The following is a 15697-nucleotide window of genomic DNA, read 5'->3' on the forward strand; positions in this document are numbered from 1 at the left end:
GGAAGAAGTTCCTTTTTATAAAAAAACAACAACACCCAAATTGTCACTCGCTGTAGTTAAGGTAAAGGTAAAGGGACCCCTGACCATTAGGTCCAGTCGTGACCGACTCTGGGGTTGCGCGCTCATCTCGCATTATTGGCCGAGGGAGCCAGCGTACAGCTTCCAGGTCATGTGGCCAGCATGACAAAGCCGCTTCTGGCGAACCAGAGCAGCGCACGGAAACGCCGTTTGCCTTCCCGCTTGGAGCGGTACCTATTTATCTACTTGCACTTTGATGTCCTTTCGAACTGCTAGGTTGGCAGGAGTAGTTAATGTAGGTTACAGAAAATAGAGTTGATGTCAGTTGAACTATACAAGTCGTGACTTACCAAGCCAAACAACCCCACTGCTGTAACCCAACAAGCACTCTTAGTAAGGGCCATAGCTCAGGGTTAAGACACCTGCTTTGCATGCAGAAGGTCGCAGGATTGATCCCTGGCGTCTTGAGGTAGCACAGGGAGTGTCCCATATCCGAAACCCTATAAAATTGCTGCTGGGTGCCATAGACAATACTGAGCTAGATGGACTCAGGTAGTTTTCTATGTTCCTACCACTCTCCATGGGACGCGGGTGGCGCTGTGGTCTAAACCACAGAGCCTAGGGCTTGCAGATCAGAAGATCGGCGATTTGAATCCCTGCGACAGGGTGAGCTCCCGTTGCTCGGTCCCAGCTCCTGCCAACCTAGCAGTTTGAAAGCACGTCAAAGTGCAAGTAGATAAATAGGTACCGCTCCGGAGGGAAGGTAAACAGTGTTTCCATGCACTGCTCTGGTTCGCCAGAAGCGGCTTAGTCATGTTGGCCACATGACCCGGAAGCTGTCTGTGGACAAACGCCAGCTCCCTCAGCCAATAGAGCGAGATGAGCACCGCAACCCCAGAGTCATCCGCGACTGGACCTAACGGTCAGGGGTCCCCTTTACCTTTACCTTTTACCACTCTCCACACAGATTTCCTGCAGTTCCAGGCAACAAAAGTCCCATTAAGATTGGGCATGTATCATAGTAAGTCAAAGACTAGCCAGGACTGCAATAGGCAGACACTTGGGTTGACGGTAGTGAATTGCAAAAAATTGTAGCAAAAACCTATACTTAGAAGAAGTTTCCCCCACTGTGGCCAGCGCTAGCGACTCATTGTTGATGGCCCAAAGCTGCTAAATTGCCCATTGGGTCGAATGCAATGGGTGTTGCTCTGTTGATGGAAGGCATCTGTTAACAGAATGCAGAGGGAGGCAATTTTAAGTAAATTTTCCACCCCTTATTGCCTGCATATCCAAAATCTGAACTGAATAAAAATGAGTAACAGAGAGGACCCAATTTCGCCAACCCCATTCTAGCTGAAGTAAATAAATATTTCATTTTGGTGTGTGAGGAATGTAAGGGGCCTGTAATAGTGAAGTTCCTCTGTGTGGATCGGATGCTACTCTGGAGAACAAAAGGACTGAGACTGGTTTTGATGAGCTAAAAAATGTTAGGGTTTTAAACCGAATACAGCCTTTTCTGGGTTGGTTGAGCAACTAACCAAATTTTAGTGGGAATGGGAATTAGTTTGTGGCCCACCAGATAGGATTGGTTTATGAGAAGCGGATTCTTTGCACGCCGTATCACCATAAAAGAGGAGGATAAGATGGCAAAGAAAAGCGCAACTTTTTCATAAAACAGCTTTTGAAAAATCCCCATGTGGTGAAGGAAGGGGCAAGAGAAGTCTTTTATCTAAACTTTCCAGAGATCAAAGCTCTCTTTTCTTTTCCATTCTTCAATGCACATTGCAGGTTTCCGCCCCCCAAAAAGATGTTAGGTAAGACCTGGGTAAAACTTCAAAGCCAAATTTTAAAAAAAGCGTGGCATTATGTTGAAAAGAGGCAATTCAGGTGGAAAAGGGTTGGTGATATTTATGTGCATGTATTCATTTATACTGAAGTAAAATACATGTTGTTTGTTCTCTGAGATGTTGCGGGGAGGGCATTAAAGCACTTAGAAGATTTTTTTTAAAAAAGCTTTTAATTCAAAGTTCTGTAGGAATACTACACCTGCCCTCCTGGATCAGACGGAAAACCCATCAAGTCAATTGTTCTGTGGCCAGCCAGATGTTCAGATGTTCAGTGCCAGATTACCAAATAGGAAGAGCAGGTCTATAGGCGCCATGCCCTCTAGGGCCCCCACGACAGTGGGTCAAAATACTATTCACTTGATCTTGAAAGAAAATTACAAAAGTGTATTAGGAGATAATTTGCAAGCCTCCCCCCGCCCCTGGCCAGGTTTCGACTGCCTAGAGGTCTCCACGGTTTTAATCTGACACTACAAACCTGGCCAGATCCAGATTGGAGGCAGCTGACTGCAGAGACTAGCCTGACAACACAGTGGCAGGCAGTAATAGCCACAACCAAATCCAAGTTAGGAGCATAGGAGCCAACTCCTAGGGGCCAAGGTCCCTTTGGCACCCCCCCAATAAAGTATTTGAGGGGGGCCACCCAAGTAAATGGGCAATGCCCAAATATTTTATTCAAGTTGGCACCCCTGCTTAGGAGCGAGTTCCATAGTTTAATTGTGCCCTATGTGGGAAAGTATTGCTTTATATCTGTCCTGTATTTTCCAACATTCAGGTGTCCACGGGTTCAGGCATTATGCGGGAAGGAGGAAAACTTTTATCCACTTTGTGCATGAATAATTCCATGCCCTTCTATCACATCGCCTCTTCCTCGCCTTTTCTCCAAACTAGTATCTACCTATTTATCTACTTGCATTTTGACGTGCTTTCGAACTGCTAGGTTGGCAGGAGCAGGGACCGAGCAACGGGAGCTCACCCCGGATTCGAACCGCCGACCTTCTGATCGGCAAGCCCTAGGCTCTGTGGTTTAACCCACAGCACCACCTGCGTCCCATTTTCTCTAAACTAAGATGTCTCAAATGCTCCAAGCTTTCTTCATAGTTGTTCCACCCCTGTGATAAATTTGGTTGCCCTTTCCTTAACCTCTCCCAATATCCTTTTTGCGGTGGCATGCAGGGGGGGGGGATTGCTTTAAACTAGTGGGCATGGCAAACCCTGCCAGGTTGCCTGGGTCCTGCCAGCTGCCCAAGGGTGCCATGGGCCTTGGGGATATAACTAGTGAAGTGGTGAGTGATTAAGTGGCACAGCTTCCCACACCCACATTTTCAACCCATGCTGGCAACTTTTTTGTAACAGCAACAGCAAAAAGGCCCTAACTCTGGAAGCTGTGTGCTCCCCGCTGCGGCTTTTGCCTGGAGTTGCAGGCATAACACGACCAAGAAAATGTCACTTGGCTTTAGAGGAACACGGAGCAGATGTCTGGCCTTTAAAGAGCAGGATTGCATTTTGTCACCTTATAAAAGAATATAGGCTAGTAAATGGGCTTTGGGACTTCTCCATGGTTTTCTAGATGCTTTGGTCTCTGCAGCTGGCAATTGAAGATGGGACCACGGCTACACTAGTGGGTTTGCATTTACTGCCTGCATTCAGTTGGCAAAACAATTAGCCCCTTTGCGGCAAAGCCAGCATCTGAATTACCCTCAAAATTTCCTGCACAAAACTACTTTCCATCTGCCTGGTGTTTTCACCACCGGGAACAAGTTACACCTGCACTCCACACAGAGTTCTATTGGCTTTCAACCCACTTCCAAATGCAATACTAGGTGTTACTTTTGGATCGTAAAGAGCATTGTTACAGAACCCAACCGATCATCTCCTTTGTTCTCCTTAACCAAGAGGAAAACCCCTTGTGGATAAGTTATTTCCAGTTAAGAATCTGGCAAGAAGAAGAGGAAGAAGAAGAAGAAGAAGAAGAAGAAGAAGAAGAAGAAGAAGAAGAAGAAGAAGAAGAAGAAGAAGAAGAAGAAATCTCTAAATAATTGTTTCTCAAAACTAATGTCTTCCATCCACAGATTGCATTTACTCCCAAGTAAAGACCCCACTGATGTCAAGACATCTTCATTGCAATACCAATGCAATGAAGCCCACATTCTGGCCAGCCATAAAGGAAGAAGAAGAAGAGTTTGGATTTGATATCCCGCTTTATCAGTACCTGAAGGAGTCTCAAAGCGGCTCACATTCTCCTTTTCCTTCCTCCCCCACAACAAATACTCTGTGAGGTGAGTGGGGCTGAGAGTCTTCAGAGAAGTGTGACTAGCCCAAGGTCACCCAGCAGCTGCATGTGGAGGAGCGGAGACGTGAACCCGGTTCCCCAGATTACAAGTCTACCGCTCTTAACCACTACACCACACTGGCTCTCTGGAGGGTGTTGGAAAACACAAACAGAGCATGCTGAAGGTGCCGTGTAATAGATTTATTTGTGCACACAATGCATTTTACAGCTGGTTTAAAAAGGACCAAGGCATTTCTCTCCCTGTGTGTACATACCAGCAGCACTCTTGTGTAATAAAACCTACATATACTTTCTCATTTAAAAAATAGGCATATATGAAAACTGGGCATATATACAAATAAACTGGGGGGGGGGGACTCCATCTATTTTCTTTTTTTAAAAAAAGGTTTTTACAGCCTTTACATTTTTGATACCTTCTAGAAACGGGGCACAAAAATATAGATGATGTGCACTAAAGAAGATACAGATCTTGGAGACACTGCACAGTCTTTGGTATTACTAACTGGTACCTGCAAGCACTTGAGTGGTTTCTATAGGATCAGGGAGGAGCTACCAGGTGCCCCTCCCCCAGACACTACAAGGACTACAACTCCCATTATCCTTGAGCATCGGCTGTGCTAACTAGGGCTGATGGGAGTTGTGGTTCAATAACAGCCAAAGGCCCAATACATTTCCCATCCCTTCCTTGAATCTCGACAAGACAGAAGTACTGTTTTGGGGGGATAGGAGGACTCCCTGGTCCTGAATGGGGTAACTGCAGCCAATTCCAGCTCTTTCACGCTTCACGTCATGGTTTTTCAGTGTGTTGTGAGGCACCAATACTGCACAGGAATTGATTTCAGAAATATATGCTGAAATCTCTGCTAAATCAAGCTTTTTATATATATTTAAAAAACGACACACAGAGAGAACAGTTATTTGGGGGAAAGTCTACCATACTGAAGGTAACTGTTCTGCAATAATTGACTTTCTTGTTGAAACTGTAAGTTGACCATCTTGTAACAATATTGCACAATCCTTTTAGTTCCTCTCTGCACTGATATTAATAGCATTTTTCTGTAGGAATGCATATGTACGGTGCATATGAGTATCCCACCTGTGTATGCCGATTCTTGGATGTTAAGCATACCTGCCAAGTCTCCCGCTGAAAAATGCGGGATCAGCAGCGGTGCAGCACCAGAAGTTGCGTAGAAGCAACTTCCAGGGCCGCTCTGCCCATGTGTGGGTACCGGAAATCGGGCAGAGTGGCACCGGAAGTCGCTTCTGCGCATGCCTGGTGGTCATCTTGGTGGTGGCCGCCACTATGCAGCCACCACCAAGATGGTCGCCGGATATGCGTAGAAGCGACTTCTGGTGCCGCTCTGCCCGATTTCCGGTGCCCACACATGGGCAGAGCGGCACCCAAAATGGAGGCTCCCTGGCAGGTAGGAAATCCGGGGGATTTCTGGGATTTTTCTCCATTCAGGAGAACAGCGGGAAACGGATTAAAATCCAGGGGTTTCCCGCGAAAAACGGGATACTTGGCAGCTAAGACATTGTTAAGAAGACTGCTTTATGCTGATGCAAGACTGCAGCTGGAATAAAGCCCTACTTAAACTACAGCTTGACTCCTGAGTGCTTCATGTGGGGCTTCTGTACATCACAACATGAGCGGGATATTTTAAAAGCTACTTTTAAAATCTACCCAGAATAGGCCACCTCCACGAAGCCGTTCAGAATGCTGATCTGCTTCTGACATCTCCTGCGTCCTTTCATTCCTCATACTGAGGGCTCACAGTTGCCAATACAGTCATACCTTGGCTGCAAGAGCTTTGGAAGTCGAACGGACTTCCGGAATGGATTCTGTTCGACTTCCGCGGTACCACTGTAGGGGCATTATGTAAGGAGCAGCGGAAGGAGCATTCTGACACAACGACTGTGTCGCACATCTCTACGAGAGATGAAGAACTTCCATTTGCAATTAAATAGGGAGTGATGCTTCTTGCCACTGCCACTGCCCCGTCCTTCAAAGGACAAGGCAAAACCCGTCATGCTGTGAAGCTGCAAAGCAAGTTAAAAGGGGCGGGGGGCGGGCATCGGCCAGCTCTGTATCCAGCTCACTCTAAATGCAGAAGTCTCCTTGATCTGAATGCAGCTGGGTTGGGCTCCTAACAATTACGTTACATGATTAGTACAAACAATCTGTGGGTGCTCGTATTTGTTGATCTATAAACCTGCCTCTTCTTTTCTCTTCTTAGAAGTCTTTATCCCAGCCTGAAAGCTCATCTGGTGGGGTTCCCTGTTCAGGAGGGTATCGGTCGAAGTAGCTGTAATCCATCGGACCAGAAAGCTGCGAAAGAAACATGCGTAAAGAAAATCTTAAAGGAGACAGCAGGCAAAAAGCAGTTACAGAATCATAATTATCAGCTGAGATCCAGCGGCGAGGGCCTTCTGGCAGTTCCCTCATTGCGAGAAGTGAGGTTACAGGGAACCAGGCAGAGGGCCTTCTCGGTAGTGGCGCCCGCCCTGTGGAACGCCCTCCCACCAGATGTCAAGGAAATAAGGAGCTATGCAATCTTTAGAAGTCATCTGAAGGCAGCCCCGTATAGGGAAGTTTTTAATGTTTGGTTATGTTTCTTTATATGCTGGGAACCGCCCAGAGTGGCTGGGCAACCCAGTCAGATGTGTGGGGTAGAAATAATAAAATTATTACTATCATCATCATCATCATCACCACCTAGTCCAACCCCACTGGCATTTAAGGCAGATAGGCTTTGCCCGACTTCCTAGCCACATTCCCAAAGCATGCTGGGATAGCATCATGCCAGGCAATGACACTCTTTGCAACTATCCACTGATCTTGCCCAAATGAAATCAAGCACCGTTGACATAGAAGCATAGCTGTCAACCCTCCCTTATTTTGCGGGAAACTCCCTTATTCCAAGCCACAACTGTCAGCCTTCCCTTTTTTTGCTGGAAATTCCCTTATTCCAGCGCCATTTCCTGCTGCTATCCTGGATTGTTAGATACAGTGGTGCCTTGACTTACGAATTTAATCCGTTCCGAAGACACCTTCATAAGTTGAAAAATTTATAAGTCGAAAAACGCCATTGGAAACGCAAATTCCCATGGGAATGCATTGAAAATGGAAAAATTTGGAAGTCAAAGCAACCCTATCTAAAAATCTGTAAGTCAAAAAATCCCTATCTAAAACCGCCGCGTTCCCCCCCCCCCGGATGTTGAGACATTCATAAGCGCGCAGCCATTAACCCCATTTGTAAGTTGAAAAATTCGGTTGTCGAGTCGTTCGTAAGTCGAGGTACCACTGTATACCGTAGACTGTCCCTGGGACAGGTGAGGCTGCTGCTGATCCCTTATTTTCAAATCTGAAAGTTGACAGCTATGCATGGAAGAGAAGTTCTGTGAGACCCGAGTTCGAATCCCCATTCACCCCTTCTGACGCAAACAAGACTTCACCCTTGTGCAAATTGTCAAATGACAAGCGTTTGATTCCGCATAGTATGATGTGCTCAGTACCTCTCTTTTTAAAGGAGATGTTAACTTCCTTGCCTTGAGTCCTTCCCAGTTAAAACCATTCAGCCACCTAGGAAGGAAGTTTCAGAACAAGAAGCTCAGTGAAGCAGGCTTCAGTGGTTATAAGACAAGAGGTGCATCTATCTTGGAAGGGAGCAGCATCTCATCCTTCCTGTGGCCATACAAAGACTTCCTGCTTTCTCCTCTGCTCTACAGCATTAGAGACAAAAGCAGGAGAAGAAGAAGGGACCCTGGTTTGCAAGGAACCCTGCCATTCCTTTCCTTACCTATGTCTCTTAATATCATGGATACCATTCTTCAGATTTCCTAACCTCTCAGTAGGATTTTGCCTATAAACAAAACAAAACAAGAGCAAAGTCAATGCTCCATAATTTGGAAGCTTCGTAATTTAATAATACTATCACCTTCTGTGTTTTAATGCAATTCAACAGGTTGGATCCTACCCATATATTTAAAAAAGCCTAAATCAGCCTTCCCCAACTTGGTGATCTTCAGTTGCCTGTTAGCAAACAGATTTGAAACTTCCAAGGGCTCTTCCCAGAAAACCTCCATTTGCACCAGCTGTCTATTTAAAATCAAGGCAGAGAAACTTTCAGCATGACCTTATAAATAATATGCTCTCGGTCCACAGAAAGTGGGGCTGATTTCTAGCAATGTTCATTTTGTTGGGCTCCCTATATTTGCAAGTGGGTGGGAGGGAGAGTATGTGCTTTCCCCAGCTCCAGCAGCCAGAATCCATGTGTATGCATGCGCTCCCTACCCATGGCTTGAAACACCCTCGGCAACTTCTCTCCCAAGTGAGAGATAAGAGAAGTGTTATGAAAAATCAATTTCCTTTGCTTGGAAATTAAACAAAGGGTCTGCTGGTTTCTCTTTAAGGTTCCCAGACTCAAAAGAGAGCAGGGCAATTAAAGGCACAGAAGTCCTGTCCTCTATTGAGTCTGGCAACCCTAGAAACAGGTTTAACAAATATTGATAACTATCCAATCAGAGTTGTCAAAAGAGCAGATTCCTATGCATGAATGAAACAGGTCTGTGACAATGGATCATGGAGTCATGGCAGTCACCGTATCAAAAGAATGACCCAGACTGGCCAGGAAAAGGCAATCAGCAAAGATTAGCAGGGATCTAAGGGGTTGGACGAGGGACCCAGGTAGAGCTGTGGGTTAAACCACTGAGCCTAGGGCTTGCCAATCAGAAGGTCGGCGGTTCAAATCCCTGTGACGGGGTGAGCTCCCATTGCTTGGTCCCAGCTCCTGGCAACCTAGCAGTTCGAAAGCACGTCAAAATGCAAGTAGATAAATAGGAACCACTACAGCGGGAAGATAAACAGCGTTTCCATGTGCTGCTCTGGTTTGCCAGAAGCAGCTTTGTCATGCTGGCCACATGACCTGGAAGCTATACGCCGGCTCCCTCGGCCAATAATGCGAGACGAGCGCGCAACCCCAGAGTCAGTCACGACTGGACCTAGTGGTCAGGGGTCCCTTTACCTTTAAGGGGTTGGGCAATTCCTACAGTCTTTAAAAGTTGCCACACACACCTTTGTTCTGGGCTCCCTAGTCTCCTTGCATGGAGAGACTCTACTTGCAAACAGATCAATAGAGACCAACAGCTTGCCTTGTCTTCTTTGTTGCCTCATTGTGTCATCTCTGACCGAGATGCAAGGGATATAATTTCTCTTGATGGGGGAGAGGGCTGAGGCTGTAAAATCCAAACCCCATTCCCCCCCCCAACAGAAGAAATGATAAAAGCCAAAGGCAACGACTCATCCTTACTGCAAATGCTCTGATCATTGCCACTTTGCACACTCAAGGTATAGCAGAGAAGAAGCTTCTTGTACTCTGTGTGATATTACAACTGCTGCAAGCTTGTAGTTAATTATAAGACAGGAGGCTAAGAGCATGAACAGATGGAGAAGGGGGGGTTCATTCTGGACACTGAGGTGCTGAGTCAATGAATCCAGTTTGCTTGAAGTGGGGCAAACAGAAGACCTGGAACAGAGGTCCTGGATCAGGGTCCATGTGCTCTTCTGCAGCAACCTTGATCTTCCAGTTTTCCTGGTCTTCTGTCTCTTTCTTTGGTGGCAGATACCTGTCTCCAGGTGGTCTCCCATCCAGGCACAGCCTAGATCTGGGCTGGCTCGGCTTCAGCAAGGCCATTGAATCACCTGCCTTTGTTGTTGTTGTTGTTGTTTACTTCCATGAGCAATGGACTTGCAAGAATGGGACATGCCAATCCAAAGACCCAAGAAGCAGGCCTCTGAAACAAAGGAAAGGCTCAGAACCTCAGCCTTCCAGTGGTGAACTGGCAGCAACTTCCAATACACGTCTTCGGTTTTATGTTGGTTGCCTAGCAACTTGCGAGGGAGATTTTAATGTGAACAGGGAAGCCAAAATGCAGCTGATTAACACAGAAACAAGCGCAGCCTAATCTGAAGAGAAGAGTCGGAGAGACAACAGGCCCCAGTGAGGCTTTGGGTCTGGGCAAAAGTTGCCTGAGCATAAATAGGCAGCCTGGCTATACACTTTGATGGTGCATATTATCTACCTTCACTCAGAATGCCCAAAGTGGACAGAGTAGCAATCAAGTAGCAATACTTGAATGGAATTGCACTGTAAAATAAATAATCAAGTATCTCACATCCGGTAAACATTAAGCAAAAATGCATTTTTTAAAACAACAACAACAACAACAACACACCCTCAGTTTAATACCGGTAGTTAACACCCAAACATCTCAGCAGGATGTTTTTTTGCTTCAAAAGAGAGAAAAGCTTTGATTTTGTGCGCCTGGGAGAATGTAACACTGCTAAAGTATTCTTTTCATACCTTCGCGACAAAATTGCGCTCCTCACCTGCAGAGCCGCCGAATCAAATCTTCAGGCCGCTTTGTTATTATCCTGGGAAAATCCAGCCTTTCGACGCCTTTCAGAATCAAATTGTAGGTCATCATTTGATCGACCCCAGAAAATGGAGGACTAGAGTAAATGTCACGATTTTTAGGAATGCATTTGGGTGGGTGGGGGGTGGGAGAGAGAGAGAGAGAAGGAAGGAAAAAAAAAACCCAAGTAAAAAGGAGTTAGTAATGACAAAAGAGAAATTCTATTTTAGGTACAGCTAAAATTCGCAGGAAGCTGTTTTATAGGAAGTCTCACTTTCTGTCCTAGCAGACCAGAATTGTCTACTCTGACTGGTAGCAGCAATCCAGGGTCTCTTCCACTGGTTTGGACTAGATGACCCTTGTGGTCCCTTCCAACTCTACAATTCTATGAATCTATGACCTGCTACCTGGTGCTTTTAAATGAAGATACTGGTGACTCTTGTTTACAAAGCAGATGCTCTACCACTGGCCCCACCCAAAAATGGCTTCATCCCTGCCCACTGTTGGCATACAGCCCCCCCCTCCCCAATTATTTCCACAATAGCAGCTCTCAATTTTTTTTAAAAAAAGGTTCCTCACCCCAGCTATAAAGTGTGGGCTCTACAATATGGACTCTCCCCATAATATAATAACCAAGCAAAACAACAGGAAATAACCTATTTGTGTAAAGAGTTCATAGAAGCAGTGGTTCCCGAGGTAACTGACTTGGCACTTACTTTCCTGTCAGCAGCTCATACACTAGGATACCAAGAGACCAGAAGTCCACGCTGAAATCGTGTCCTTTATTCAGGATGACTTCAGGGGCAACGTACTCAGGAGTCCCGCAGAATGTCCAGGTCTTTTGCCCAGCTCCAATCTTCTTAGCGAACCCAAAATCAACCTCACGGGGGGACGGGGACAAATACTATCATCAGACAGTGAGACTTTTAGCTTTGGCTGTTCTTGTTCGCAGCATCTAGCCCACTAGGGCAGGGCTATGGGGCGTGGCTCCAAAGCTCATAGCTGCCATGCTGGCTTTCTGCAACCCTGGGCATTTACAAGTGGGCTTTGGAAGGCCAAGGGAAGGGGGCTGCCATTTATAGTGGTACCTTGGTTCTCAAACTTAATCTGTTCCGGAAGTCCATTCCAAAACCAAAGCGTTCCAAAACCAAGGCAGGCTTTCCCATAGAAAGTAAGGCAAAATGGATTAATCTGTTCCAGACTTTTAAAAAACAATCCCTAAAACAGCAATTTAACATGAATTTTACTATCTAACGAAACCACTGATCCATAAAATGAAAGCAATAAACCATGTACTGCAGTCACACAATCGATCAGTAGCTGAACTGGGTTCCACACAGCCACAAAAACAAAAGAGCCGCAAAAGCAAAAACGCAAAATAAATAGCAAAAACAGACACACCTCAGCGTAACACTCAAAATGGAAGTGTGGCACTCAAAATGGAAGCATAGCACTCAAAACGGAGCACCTTTGGCTTCCGAAAAAAGTTCGCAAACTGGAACACTTGGAACACTTACCGTCTTTCCCACATTTTAAGACACCGTCTTATCACTTTTTTTCCTCAAAAAAACACTGGGTGGCTTATTTTCAGGGAATGTCTTACCGGTATTTTTATTACATCAGGAGCAGTGCCCCTCTTGCTCCCTGTCTCCCTGCGGGGCAGGACTCTTGACTGAAAGAAAATGACGGGCAACAGCCACCACCAAGCTCCATGAGAGGGAGTCTGAGGGAAGGGAGGTGTGTGCATCGCTGGCCCAGCCCTCTCTCCCCGGCCCTGGGATGTTCGTGAGGGAGGGAAGGAGCTCCTCCGAAGGGCTGCTCTCTCTCTCTCCCCTCACAGGTGGGGACTCACTTAATAGCAATCTGCTACACTGGAGCTTCTTAAATTTAAACCAGTACAGTATAATGGAATCTATCTGTGTGATGCAGTCGTAGCAGTAGCCTATACTAAAGCAAATAAGGATCTCTACCAGCCAGCCAACTGCCCAAGACTTAAGAGCGAAAGTTCCAACAATGTAGCACTTTGTAGCACTGATAGCAAAGAGGCTACCGGCTGAGATACTGTAGAAAACAAAGAAGCCAGCTGAGCAGCAATTAAGATGGTAAATGGTAGCAATTAAGTAGCAATTGAGCCAGCAGAAAGCGGGGTGAGATAATCTGCTGGTCCTAACAACCCATCCGTGTTTCTCTTACCCACAAAATTTCTCTTACACTTTTGTGTAGGGTGTAGGGCAGTGTTTAGCAGCTCCTAAACAGCGAGAAGGGGAAAGTCCTTAATCCCCAAGGCAAGGACTGCGCCACCGGCAGCGATCCCGGTACCGGTACAAATCCTTAAAGGGGAAGCTCTACAGACAAGCAATGGAAAGAAAAAAGAATCCTCACTTTTTAAAAGGCTATTAAAAGGGGGAAAGGTGGGGGGAAGCGAGAGGTGGGCTGTGTGTGTGTGTGTGTGTGTGAGAGAGAGAGAGAGAGAGAGAGAGGCGGGGGGGGGAGAGAGAGAGACGCGCACACAGAGTCTCTCCCTAAAGGGGAAGGCAGCGTCTTCAATCGCCCCTCTTTTTTCCCTCGTGCTTTCATCTTCTCCCCACCGCAAATGCCACTTTTCTCCTCTTCACCAAGCAAGCAGAGCTCACACAGCCTAGCTAAAAAAAAATATTTTGGAATCCTTTTACAGGTATTTTAAAAAATGCTTACAGAAACAGGAGGGGGAATCACGAGGCTGCAGGAACGGCTCTACGGTGCATTTTTACAAGCTTTTAAAAGAAATACGTGTCTTTGGAGCGACAGTAAAATGGGGAGAGATTTTTATGGGGGAGAGTTGGCTGGCGGGAGGGGGGAAGGGTCTATCACTATGTCTTATTTTCGGGTTATGGCTTATATCGCGCAACTGCTTAGAAATCCTGCTATGTCTTATATTATGGCTACGTCTTAAAAAGGGGGAAACACGGTACTTCCGGGTTTGCAGTGTTTGGGTTCCAAGTTATTTGAGTACCAAGGTGTTTGAGAACCAAGGTACCACTGTACTTAGGTTGCTTTTCTCTTCCATCTCTTTCTGCTCCCTCTGCCAGCTTGGTGCCTACACTGACTTCCAGCAAAGTCTTTTACTTCCCCAGCACATAGTTAAATTATGGAACTCACTCTCAAAGGAGGCAGTGACACTGCTCATGCTAGCTAGGGATGATGGGCATTGTAGTCCAGGCTGGAGACCCCAGTTTGGGAATCCCTGGTCTACCTGAACCAGTAGCAGCTCTCCATGGTTTCGGACAAAAGTCTTTCCCAGCCCAACTTGGAGACACCAGGGGTTGAATCTTGACCTTGGCATGTACACCGAGCTATGGCCCTTCCATCATCCTATTTTCACCTTAGCATTTTGAGGTGGTACTTTGGTTCTGCAGCACACAGGTATGTCAAGAACCTATGAAGAGTCTACATGAAAATATGGATGCAATTTGTCAATCAGGAGGAGATTGCGGGTGGCTTGCTGGTTTCCATCCTCACTCTGCCCAAGTGGAGTGCAAGGAAGTTTCCTTTCTTTGTGAATGATCCCTTTGACTTTGGGCTGGCAAACTATATTCCTCAGAGGCCCAGATCTGACCCAGGGGGCCTCCCACAATTGCTGACCTCGAGGACCATCCCTTCCACTTAAGACCAAGCACGCAATTTACAGGAAGATTATTGTGAATTAAAATTGTAACCTGGGAGGGAGGGGGTGGAATCGACACACCCAGGGGAATAATATTCCTTCCTAACCCTTGGGTCGAGTGCGCAGAGGCTTCAAGGATTAAGTGCTCTTAAAATTTCCCTTTAATGGGCATGGCACTGGATGAAAAGCAGGCTTCTCTCTGCAATATGGTTATGGGCATTAAAGAAAAACAAACAAACCACAACCTCACCAGCTTTATATATCCTTGGGCGTCCAAAATTAAATTTTCGGGCTTCAAGTCCCTGTAGATCACACTGATGTAATGCAAATATTCGACGGCTTCCGTCACACATCCAACACAGAACTTTGTAGTAGTTTCATCAAAGCTCCCTCTGAAAGAAAGCAAACATTTTCCATCCTTTTCACACTTGCTGTAGTTCTGTAGTTCTTCCATATCCCCTGCAATCATTGAGCTCCAGAAATCAAGATCCTCTATCTCTCTCACATTTTATTCGATACAAGGAGAGCTGGGTCTAAATAAGCAGGTCTGCGGCTGCAGTATATAGCCCAGGGGTCCCCAAACTAAGGCCCGGGGGCCACATGCGGCTCAATCGCCTTCTCAATCCGGCCCGCGGACGGTCCGGGAATCAGCATGTTTTTACATGAGTAGAATGTGTCCTTTTATTTAAAATGCATCTCTGGGTTATTTGTGGGGCCTGCCTGGTGTTTTTACATGAGTAGAATGTGTCCTTTTATTTAAAATGCATCTCTGGGTTATTTGTGGGGCATAGGAATTCGTTCATATTTTTTCCCCAAAATATAGTCCAGCCCCCCACAAGGTCTGAGGGACAGTGGACCAGCCCCCTGCTGAAAAAGTTTGCTGACCCCCTGATATAGCCTGAGGACTCCTACAGATTTCATTTTAATTGCAAATTCATGAGTATTTGTGCTCATGATGCTATTGCGGGGTGGTCATGCCCAAAACCACTTTCAATACTATTTGTGTCTACAAAAGTTTGGGGGCAGTCACACTGCTTCATTACCAGTCAGTTTGTATCGTAGAACTTACTGCTGAAATCGTTCAACTTCCTAATACCAGAAATGTTCTGGGTTTTTTTTTTTTTCTCCTGCTCCGGAGGGTAGGCCTCGAACCAATGGCTTCAAGTTGCAAGAAAGGAGATTCTGAGTAAGCATCGGGAAGAAGTTTCCAACAGCAAGAGCTATTCGACAGGGGAACGAACTCCCTCGGGAGGTGGTGCACTCTCCTTCATTGGAGATTTATAAACAGAGGTAGAATGGCCATCTGTCATGGGTTCTTTGGTTGAGATTCCTGCATTGGGCTAGCTGACCCTGGGGGTCCCTTCCAACTCCATGATTTTATGATTCTCCTACTTTGGTTGCCCTCTAGCCCCTCCGGACAGCAATAATGTGCTAGCACTGAGGAAGCCACTGCAGAACAAACTAAAGCAGGACAAATTCGTCACT

At 46.2% G+C, this 15697-nt stretch overlaps 1 protein-coding gene across 1 annotated transcript in view; it reads right to left on the reverse strand.

The window, feature by feature from the left end:
• Positions 1-5533: 5533 nt before the first annotated feature.
• Positions 5534-15697, reverse strand: part of PRKG2 (protein kinase cGMP-dependent 2) — a 73012-nt gene continuing 62848 nt past the window's right edge. The window contains exons 14-19 of the mRNA XM_035112345.2: positions 14463-14604; positions 11286-11449; positions 10544-10666; positions 7956-8018; positions 7672-7738; positions 5534-6484 (exon numbers count right to left, since the gene is read on the reverse strand). Of these exons, the coding sequence (XP_034968236.2) occupies positions 6389-6484; positions 7672-7738; positions 7956-8018; positions 10544-10666; positions 11286-11449; positions 14463-14604 (655 nt within the window). The 3' untranslated portion in view covers positions 5534-6388. The remainder of the gene's footprint in view (positions 6485-7671; positions 7739-7955; positions 8019-10543; positions 10667-11285; positions 11450-14462; positions 14605-15697) is intronic.

The sequence above is a fragment of the Zootoca vivipara genome, chromosome 9 (assembly GCF_963506605.1).
Source record: "Zootoca vivipara chromosome 9, rZooViv1.1, whole genome shotgun sequence".
In the NCBI taxonomy this organism is placed as follows: domain Eukaryota; kingdom Metazoa; phylum Chordata; class Lepidosauria; order Squamata; family Lacertidae; genus Zootoca; species Zootoca vivipara.